The following is an 11,111-nucleotide window of genomic DNA, read 5'->3' as shown; positions in this document are numbered from 1 at the left end:
ACACCCAGGATAAGTGGTTCAAATAATAAGGGCCAGAGCAAAAACTGCAGCATAATCCAATCCCCCGTGGCTTCCGGGCCCAGCTTCTGGCGGCCTGCACGGGGGGTTGGTTATAAACCCCAAGGGGTCATTATAGGGGAGGCCCCAGCTCAGCCCCTGGCCAAGCCGGCCGCCTCCTCCTCCAAGGGGCTGGCAGCCACACCAAAGTCACACCGCTTCCGGGGCAACGGCTCGTCGGGGGCCGTTGGGAGGGAGTGACGCCCCCTCCCTCCGCGCCCACCGAGCGACAGCCGCGCGGTTACTCTCTTGCTCGCTCCCTCACAGCACCCCAGGGGGCGGGGCTTGTTGCCAGGCGCGCTCGCGAGGCCGCGCAGGGCAACCAGGGCAAAGCCGCCGCCATTTTGGGTGTCCGTGCGGAGCGGCTTCCGCTGCCGTGAAATAAACAAGGGGGCGGAGGGAGCGAAAGGACGGAGTGGGAGCCGCCGCGGGAAGCCTGTTCGGTGGGGGGACGCTGCTTGCCGGAGCCGCCGATGTGGTGGGAGCGGGGGCGCCAGTGTGGCCCGGGCCCGGGTTAGCGTGAAACGCAGCAGGGAGCCGCCGCTGCCAGGTGAGGGGCGGGCTGGCGATGGGGGAGGGGTGATGGAGCGGGCTTTTCTCCTCGCTGCCCGGGGCAGCGAAGGGGGTAGGGCGAGCCAGACCTCGGTGCCGGCAGCAGCTGCCTCTTCCCCGCGGGGCCGGGCAATGTGAGTCCGCACAGAGCGGAGGTGCGGCGCTTGGCGCAGCGTAGCTTGGACCCCCTTTCCCCCTGGGGCTCCCGTCCGTCCGTCCTGCCTTCAGCCAGAGGGACTGCGCGGGGTGCTTGGCCGTACCCAGGCGCGTCCCGGTGAGGCACACGGGCACCTGTGGGCGGCCAGCCCGGCTTGAAGCTGTTATAAGCGAGAAGAGGCGGGGCCCCTTTTCTGCTTATTTGCAAAGGCTCCCGCACGCTGATGTTGCTTCCTATTGAAGAACAACAATAAACTTCCTCACCTGTAGTTGCAGGTGCTCTGAGAGGTGAAGCCCTGGTGGCTTGTCGCGCGTTAGCACGCCAGCCCTTGTTCCGTTTCTCTTCCGCGCACCCTTAATGCTTCATCCCAAATGCAGGCAAAACAGTCAGCTCAGCATCTGCTCGGTTTGTTCGTATGAAAGAAGTAGTCGTGCATGTAAAATGTTAACTATCATTGGTGGGCTTGTATTGTGTCCGTGCCTTTCCCAACGTTCAAAACGTGAAAGTTAAACATCAACTTATTTCTCATCTGAATTAATGACTGAACTGCATAATTGGTTTGCATTTGCTTGCATTGCAAGCAAGTCATTGTAGGATACGCCCAAATTTGACGTTTTGGGAAAATCGCGGGTGCCAAATTAATCTGTATTAAGAAATCTCTTGAGAAAATATCTTGATGAATCAGATAAGCAGAAAGTATTAAATGAAGCTAAATCTCGTCTATAGCTGCACTTTGTTATGGCTGGTTTTATACTATATATCTTTTTCAGCCAAGTTCATTACAGGCTATGATTTGGAAAGTACTTGTCAGTGACATATTGTGTCCTAGGCAAGCTGGAGAGTATTAGTAGTAGGGTTTGCTACTTTAAGCATATGGAAAATGTTCATCTATTAATGTCTACTCAAATGGTGACACCCATATTGTGATTTTTTTTTTCATTGTGAAAATGTTGTCCGCTGTGTCCTGTGTTGCCTTTCACTGTTTGCTGTTGTCTGTAACTGTGTCCGGATTCAATATGGTGGAATGTTTGGTATTTCAGAAACACAAGGCTGAGTTTGGTTAATTACCTGACTGTTCTAATTTTTTTTCTTAAATTTAGTCTGCAGGAAGAATGGCCTCATTTTCTTTAATAGCATCCTCTCTGGCTTTGGATCTATTTTGTGGACAAATGATGGGGGGGGGGGTTGTGTTTTTGTTTTTTTTTTTTAAACTAATTTATTGTTGGAACTGGTCTCAATATTGCAGCCTACACTTACTTTTTTTTTTAAAAAGTCCTGATATCTTAATCATGTGTAAAATGAAAATTATATCTGTTCCTACATTCTGTTTCAAAAAATATTCTTTGAATGAACATGTGTGCTCAAGTGCAAAATCATGATTGCTGTCTATGTTCAGTTCTGTGTGCACCATAGATTTCAGTAATTGAAAGTTTTCATAATTTAACTTTTGTTTCCTTCCGCCACTCCTGTCTGTGGCATATAGATTCAAGGATACACTTGTGGCTGGAAAATAGAGAACCAGAGCACCATCAGCCCCTCCAGTGAGCAGACTGGCACTCAACCACATTCTCTATATAGAGACACTTCGGGCAATCTAGTGGAAGTGCCCTGTTAACTATGTGATGCTTCTGTGGCAGTTAATCTAACCTTGATTGGACCTGAATTTTAATGAACCTGCCTATACAGTTGCAGAAAGGGGAGCAAAAACTCACAGTGGATTGGATGCCAATACATTATTCATTACTATGCTGGTCCCTTTGCTTCCTTCTGTACAAATAAAAAGCCATCTGCAGCTTGGTCAGACATTTCAGGTGAATAGCCTATTGCAGCATAATAGTAATGACTTTCTGCACACTTATGTTCTTGAGTTTATGGATCATTATGGATAAATTAAATAAGTACACACAACATTCTCATGCAGCGATGCTTTATCAAAATAAGCTTGTGCTGTGAATGCTGCCAGTTCTGTGCTAGAACAGGGACATTGAAAGGATAAGGACGTGGAAACGCTACTTGTCAGTATGTGTTCAAATTTGATTATTTCATATTACAAACAGTGTGTCTGACCATACTTTCTCTCTGTTACTTTGTTTCATGCTCAAAAATAACTATATGAATAATAGGGTTGTGATGGGGAGGGGAGATTAGCTAGGAAATGTAGTTAAGGGAGTGATGAATATTCCATAGAACAAAAGGATTCATAAAGTAAAATATGGCATCTAGCAACTATGTGAGATAAATGTTTCACTTTTTTTGTCAGCTATAATGCTCTTCTATAATGCAGTTTGGTGAAACATTTAGCAAATGAAAGTGTGTCGGGAATTGCACAAGTAACTTTCCAAGCTTCAAACTGACAATATATTATTGACCTTAACCATACTACCTGAATATTCATTTTCTGAATGAAGATGTTTGTCTTTTTACAGAAAGTTTTGGGTTTGGGTTTTTTTTAGGTTATCAATACCAAGTTCTTCCTGTAGGACTCGGAATGAGATATTATACGAGGCCGTGTCAGTTTACTGTGATCTCATGTTCCAAGTCTTTGAAAGACTGCTGAAGTCAGGACTTGATGTTTGTGACAAATGCTTGGTGTGCGTCTTTTTCCCCTGAAACTTCGTTATGCTACCTTAATACATCAGAGCACTAAAGTAAAAGTAAAGGATTTATGGGAACAAACAGTTTTAATTTTGGTTTTGATGCTGACATCTCTAACTCATAGAAACATCCTAAATGTTATCTTCATTTTAAAATCTGACCCTGAATTTTATCTCTGTCCATAACAACTTATTTTCTTAATTTATTATTTTCCCCCCATAATAGGCAAAGCAAAATAGAACTTGCATAACACCATGTTTTAGAAGAAATGCATACTGTTGAGAATTGGGTACCTGTTTGCCATATCACATTTATTCAACTTAATAGAATAACATTTTGAGGATCTAATTAGAATGTAAACTGTGATGCTCATCCAGATGTTTAGCCCAAGAATTAAACTTCACTAGTATTCACGAAATGTAGCTATTTAGCAGTTTAGAAGTTAGCACTAATTGTCACCCTTCTTAGTCTCAGCAAAGAAGGTGCCAATTGTATGGACCTGGAACCAGAACTTTTTTTTTCTTTTTTCACCCTAAAATGTGATGGTGAAGTCAGGATTGAGACTCATTGATGTGGGAGGGGATCTGCAATAGCAAGAGCAACAGCTCTTGCTGATAAAGTGTCTCTTGTAGGATCTGAGGAAGAGTGCGCACATGTCTTTATACTAGTAGTGAGACAGAAAGCGCCACTGATCTGTCACAGAATAGGGAAATTGGCTATCAAACCCAGAATTAAACACTTTGAAAAGCTTTTTTTCTCTAATCTTTTCGTTACTCTTAAATTTTACTTATAACAGTAGAAGGTACAATGCTTTCATATGGTAAGATAATATCCAAGATGACTTCTTTCAGACTTACAAAAGAAGAGCATAGAAATAAGCTGTCACAGGATTGATAGCACCTATTTTGAAAAAAAATCAGTTTCACCTTAGCATTTTCCACATTTTTCAGTTTTGTCTTGGCATTGATGTAGGAGGAGACTATTCTCTTGTGAAAATTATATCCTGTGATTTGTGTTTTCATGGTGCCTGGGACTAGGACCCCATTGTGCTGTAAGTACTTAATGTCTTTATATTCTGTGGCTGTATGTAGGGTAATACGTTTTTCTTATTTTGATAGAATGAAACGAGGAAGGAAGAATAGTGAGGCCAACAATAGTTCATCAGAGGAGGAGGTTGGAGGAGAATCTAAGAAACAGAAGATTACAGATGAAGAATCCACTGAAATCTCTCTGAGTCCTGATTGGGGTAACCTCCTTCCAGACATTATCCTGCAGGTGTTTCAGTACTTGCCTCTTCTTGATCGTGCTCATGCATCACAAGTCTGCCGAAGATGGAATCAGGTGTTTCATATGCCTGATCTCTGGAGATGTTTTGAGTTTGAACTGAATCAACCAGCTACATCTTACTTGAGGGCTACGCATCCTGAGCTTATCAATCAGATTATTAAAAGGCATTCCAATCATCTACAGTATGTTAGCTTCAAGGTAACATCTTTTACATTCTTATCTTTGAAAATGAGTAATTTAAAAAAAAATAGATTTGCATTTCAAATAAGTTTTGACATTGAACAAGTTTACTGCAGTTCTGTTTAATTTAAAGCATTCTTAAAACTCCTTTTTATTTTTGACATGGCTGAAGATAACAAAGTAGTATTTCTTTAATACTCCAAGATTTCACATTCTTGATAGCTTTCATAGTTATCCAGATAAATTTTATAACATGAGTTGTAAGAGATTTCATTTATCCAAGGAGCAGTAATTGAAAAAACTTAGCCTTATTAAGTGAACAATATATAGATAGTTGTGAACAAAGCATTTTAGCATAATGATGTTTCCTAATTCACTTAAAATAGAAGCTGCTCTTTTAAGTGCCTGTAAGTGCAAAGTTAAAAGACCATCCTAATCATTAATATTGTCAGTATAAGGTGATATGAGGAGTAGTAGAACAGACATATAAAAATCACAAGGAAACGTTCTGAAGAAAGGAACATAATGAGTGGAAAGGGATTAATAATATAAAGTACATACTGACTTGTCAAATGAAAGGTGTATTTTCTGTAGTGGTATTACAGAGAGGAGATTATTCGGTGTGGAGAATTGGCAAGGAGTGATTGGTGGATTTATCAGAATTATTGGTGGATGTGTTTGTGTGTAGTTCTCCTTCTGTCCAAACAAATAAAATTAAAAACTTTGGCACTGAGTAAATTTTGACCTAGATTGGGGTAGTAACCAAAACACCCAACTCGGCTCAGTTCAATATTTGCAGTTTCTGCTGTGGTATATGAATTGGAACATAGCATGGTTCCAAGTCAAATTGTGATGTATTGGCAGAGTACCAGGAGGAAACTTGCTCAAACTTTGTCTATGTATCCCTGCTCTAGCCTGTATAATAAACTTATCACTACATATTTGGTCTATAGTTTGTCACCAAAATGACAATTAACAGCCCCTCGTATTTGAGTTTAATTTAAGTGGGCAAAAGCAACAGCCAGTGTTTTTAACTTGCGCCACTAATGTAGTCCATGATGATTTTATCTTGTGAGAGCCCAAGCTCTGAATCCATGGGAGATGCTGTTTTTCTTGCCTGCCTGCATTCCTTCTAAATAAGGCTAAGGAGAATTAAGGAAGACTAGCTAGCCACACGCACTGTACCTAATAATAGGAAATATACCAATCTCCTAGAACTGAAAGGTCATCAAGTCCAGCCCCCTGCCTTCACTAGCAGGACCAATTTTTGCCCCAGATCCCTAAGTGGCCCCCTCAAGGATTGAACTCACAACCCTGGGTTTAGCAGGCCAGTGCTCAAACCACTGAGCTATCCCTCCCCTTGTTGGAGTGTGTTTGAAGCTGTGGTGGTAGCTTAGGTAAAGACCACTAATAGTCAAACAGTGAATGCAGATGGGTCATCTAAGTGATATTCCAAAAAACAAAAATGTGAGATTAGTTGGAAAACTAGACAACTGGTGATTAGAGTAGTTGCATTTTCAATAGACTTGAAAAAAAAAGGGGGGGGGGAGTAGGCAATTCCTGCTTAGTTTTCCATTGTGTATCAATCTTGTCTGGCAACCCAGCTATATCTTTGCTACGCTTCTCCAATTTAGAAGTAGCTAATCAGTCATGCTGAGTTAAAGGGACATTAGTCAATTTCAAGAAACTTGAGCCAATATTTAAAAAGTACTGAATGTAATAGACAACCTTTAAATAGCACATGCTCATTTCATTAGAATATTCTTATCAAAAGCTAGTAAGAGCTTTTTTTTTTTGCTTCCCTAGCTATTTTTACAAGGTTATTGTATTGAACTGAATAACATTACCAAAAAATATTCAGGTCTCCCTCTTCTTCCCCCTTCCCTCTGTTTACATGTTGCTGTGCTATTGGTTAAATATCAGTTTTATGGTTACTGGTAAACACTTCTTATATGGTCTTTCCCAGACCATATACAGGAGTTCTTCTGAGTGTCGTGTATTAGCATCCTGGCAGGAAGTGCAGTTAACAATCGGCAAAAATAAAAGTAACACTCCTCCAGTCATAGGGAGGAGAGAGAAGACAGGTTGGGGATTAGTAGTAGTTTGTAGATGGGATTTATGGCTTACTACAACAATGTTAGACACTAAAAATCATGGACTGAATAGAGACAAAGTTATGAATTTAAGCTCCCAGGCTTGTCTGTCCTTTTGAGAATGAGGACTGAGAGATCAGATATAGAATGGTCTATGGCCGTGTCTACACTACACAGTTTTGACAAAACAGTGAAGGTGTACTGCAATGCTTCTACTGTTGATTTAACACTCCTGCTACACTGACATTAAGAAAAACAAACACCTGGACGAGTTTTCCTTGATGTGTTCTACCTGCAGCACAATCTTTGCTCACCCCTCCCTTTGCAGCCCATGCGGAACTGCTTTCCATGCCCTCCCCAAATCCCCACACATACTACTTGCATATTTTAGGGCTGTTGCAGTACCCCATGCACTCCACCCTTGGGGACACATTTCAGAATTACAACTGGACATATACCCAGCTGTGAGACCCTCATTTCAAAAAAATGCTCTTCATTTTCATGTCCCTTGTAGAAAATAGAAATAATTGTATAGCTGTTACATTTTTATTAACTTATAAAAAGAAAATGAATCTTTGTCTCTTGCACATGGTGGTTGCCACTGTATATGAATTTCAGTAGCAATCGGTGCATTTGCAGAGTAAAATTAACACACATACAGCAGTCATTACAAGGGTCGTACTACAGTGCAAGAAAGGGGAATGCCTGGATTAATGCATTATAGAAAGACACGTTACTGGGGATCATTGTCAGAATGCTTCTTCAAAGCCTCTCTGATTCGAATAGCCCCCTGTTGAGGCCCACTAACAGCCGTGGGATCTATCTGCTCAAAAGTAGCTGCTAACCAATCTACCTTGACACTCCACCCCATGAAACTTTTTTCCCCCTTAGCTTCACAAATGTTATGTAACAGGCTGCTGTGACCATGGGACTATATTCCTTATTGAGGTCTAACCTGTCAAAAAGGCAGCACCAGTGACCCTTTAGTCTGCAAAAGGCCCATTCAACGGTCATTCTGTACCTGCTGAGCCTGTTGTTGAAGTGCTGCTTGTTGCAGTCAAGGTTTCTGATGTAAGGCTTCATGAGCCATGGTAGCAAGGGGTAGACTGAGTCTCACAGCATCATAATTGGAATCTTTTGGTCTGGAAAGTTCCTGCGTGCAGCTTTCTGTACGGGCCAGTATTCCTGAAGATGTGTGTGTTGTGCATCTTCCCTGACCACCCCGCATTGATGTCAGCAAAATGACCATGGTCATCCACCAGCGCTTGCAATATCATAGAAAAGTAGCTCCTTCTGTGTAGCAAGGTGGTCTGGGGCCAAAATGGGGATCTGTGTGCCATCTATTGCCTTCCTGCAGTTAGGGAATCCCATTGCCACAAAGCAATCCACTATTTTCTGTACATTGCTCAGAATCACAGTCCTTCATAGCAGGAGGCAATTAATGGCCCTGCATACTTGCATCACTGCAACCCTCATGGTGGACTTCGAGTGATCAGTAACAGTCTGGAGTTGCCAGCTTCCACACAGTGATTGCCACTTGCTTCTCCACAGTGAGGGCAGCTCTCATTTTGGTGTCCTTGGGCCAGAGGGCAGGGGTGAGCTCGGCATACGGTTCCCGGAAGGTAGTTTTGCGCATCTGAAAGTTCTGCAGCCACTGCTAATCATCCCATACCTACATTATGATGCAATCCCACTACTCAGAGCTTATTTTCCAAGCCCCATACCAATGGTCCACCATGTTCATCTGCTCCTTGAATTGTTTCTTTCCACTGCATGCAGCAAGGCAGACACCACTGTGTCATCGTCATCAGATTTGCAGCTCATGAAATAATGCAGGATCAGCTGCGTTGTGTTCATAACGCTCATCACAAGATAGGAGAGCTGTGCGGGATCCATGCTTTCAGACAAATAATGGGCACGCAATTTACTGGGGCTGTTGAAAAACAGCGCAAAACATAGACGCCCATAGAATGATGGGATGTAGAAAACTACATCACAGGATGGTAAGCCTGCCCCCATGAGGCACTATGATCCCTTCCCAGAGCATCCAACAGCAGATGGTGGTGAATTGCGCAATGGGATAGCTACCAACAGTGCACTGCTCTCTCGATGCAAGGGCGCCAACGGTGGATGTGCTCTGCCATCACAAGGAGCATTGTGTGGACATACAAAAGTAGTTTAATTACAGTAGTGGATGATCGAATTAAGTTGACTGAACTGTAGACATAACCTGTATCTGAAATCTTTGTTTATTAAGGGAGAGGGTTAATGGTTATGCATTGCATCTCTTCTCTTCTTCATCTACACCCGGGATCGGCAACCTTTGGCACACAGCTTGCCAGGGTAAGCCCCTTGGTGGGCCAGGCCGGTTTGTTTACCTGCTGTGTCCGCATCTCTTCTCTTTTTGTATTGGGGGAGAGGCTCAATGAGTGGGAACCCTCCTCATCTTTCTGTGTTTCTGTATGTTTTTCTAGTCAGTTTAAATTGCAAGCTCTTTGGGGCAAGGACTGTGTCTTTTAACTTGTTTAATGTGCTTTGTAAACTGCCATGTAGGTTGGTGCCCTGGTATGCAAATAAAGATAACAAGTATGTATGTATATATTTGTTGACCGTCTTTGCTCAAAACTAGAGCATAATAAAGTGATAGGGAATAGCCAACATGGATTTGTCAAGAACAAATCATTCCAAAAAACCTAGTTTAATTCTGAGATGTATTAACAGGAATGTTTTATGTAAGACAGAGGCAATTGTTGCCACTCTGCTTGGCACTAGTGAGGATTCAGGTGGAGTACTATGTCCAGTTTTTGACACCACGCTGTAAGAAAAGTGAACAAACTGAAGAGTCCAAAAATAAGAAGTTAAGAACATCTGAGGAAAAGTTGAGAGAGAACTGGGCATTTTAAGGCAGGGGTGTGGACAGGGATTGGGGCAGTCAGGGGACAGGGGTTGGATAGGGGATGGGGGTCCCGGGACAAGAAGCAGGGATGGGTTGGAGGTTCTGAGAGAGGCAGTCAGGGGGCAGGAAGTAGGAGGGGGCAGGGGCCAGGCTGTTTGGGGAGGCACAGCCTTCCCTACCCGGCCCTACATACAGTTGTGCAACCCCGATGTGGCCCTCAGGCCAAAAAGTTTGCCCAACCTGGTCTAGGGTGCAGTAAGGGAGATTTAGGCTGGATGTTAGGAAAAACCAACTATAAGAATAGTTAAGCATTGCAACAGGTTACATGGGGTGAAGTCTCTGTCTTCAGAGGTTTTTAAGAACAGTTTAGACAAACATCTGTCTGGAACAGTCTAGGTATACTTGATCCTGCCTCAGCTGAGGCAGGTAGACTAAATGAATTGTCCTTTCCCTGATTCTATATTCTCCTAACTATGGATAATGAACATGTGTCTGATGTAATTACTTCTTTGATACTATTGCTTGGTGGGTGTAGCTGACTTAGCTCAGGCAACATGCAGGGATGGATAGGTCAGCACTTGTTTGGCTTGGTTCCTTCATGGCTGAGAGGTCCCAGGTGGTTGTATTGGGTAAATGTATGAGGGTCCTCTCACCAGAGGTGCCACAGTATTATCTTGCTACCACTCTTTTTTAAAGTGTGTGTGTATTAAAAAAAAATATATATATAGGGCTGTTGAGACGCTAAGGTATGGGTTAGTGTTTATACTCAACTTTGTCTCCATCTTGCTTGATCTCAGATGAAGGGGACTGAGTCTCTTACCCAGTGTCTGATGGCATGCATAAGAACAAAGTGGGACTAATTCAGATAAGATACTGATGTGGATAGGTTGGGGGAGGAAAAAATGAAAGCTATAGCTATAGTCTTATCAGCTTGTTTAATTTGAGGATGTGTGCCCATTGTTTTCCGAATTCTTAATTTTAAGAATTTGGTGAGAACAGCAGCTGCATTTAGATGATCAAGTAGCAGTTGTGGCCAGGAGAGCTTTTTCCTATGTACACTTGATCAGAGGATCCACTCTTCTTTCACATGCAGTTCTTGATATTCTGTCTGTCACTTGGAAGTAAGATTACTGTAGTGGTCTCTAGATTGGTCTTACAATATAACAGTGTTTTTCAAAGTTTGGGTCACGACCCAGTACTGGGTCGCGGCATGTAAGGCACTGGGTCGCTCTGGTCATCATCTCCAACTGGGACGTTAAAAGTCCCGTTGGTGGTGCTGCCCAGCTAAGCCAGG

The 11,111-nt window shown here is 42.8% G+C and overlaps 1 protein-coding gene across 5 annotated transcripts in view; it reads left to right on the top strand.

The window, feature by feature from the left end:
* The first annotated feature begins 368 nt into the window (after nt 1–368).
* The window catches only part of FBXL3 (F-box and leucine rich repeat protein 3), a 31,861-nt gene continuing 21,118 nt past the window's right edge, over nt 369–11,111 (top strand). The window contains exons 1-3 of one of the 5 annotated variants that reach the window (XM_039481759.1): nt 369–607; nt 2,250–2,577; nt 4,480–4,846. In XM_039481759.1, coding sequence (XP_039337693.1) covers nt 4,481–4,846 — 366 coding nt within the window. In that variant the 5' untranslated portion in view covers nt 369–607; nt 2,250–2,577; nt 4,480. Of the gene's footprint in view, nt 608–1,068; nt 1,172–2,249; nt 2,578–2,680; nt 2,786–4,479; nt 4,847–11,111 lie in introns of those variants that run through there. The other 4 variants (XM_039481766.1, XM_039481752.1, XM_039481785.1 and 1 more) reach the window with 4 other exon arrangements.

This window comes from Mauremys reevesii, linkage group 1 (genome assembly GCF_016161935.1).
Source record: "Mauremys reevesii isolate NIE-2019 linkage group 1, ASM1616193v1, whole genome shotgun sequence".
Taxonomy (NCBI): domain Eukaryota; kingdom Metazoa; phylum Chordata; order Testudines; family Geoemydidae; genus Mauremys; species Mauremys reevesii.
This window is presented reverse-complemented; position numbering and strand designations above follow the sequence as displayed.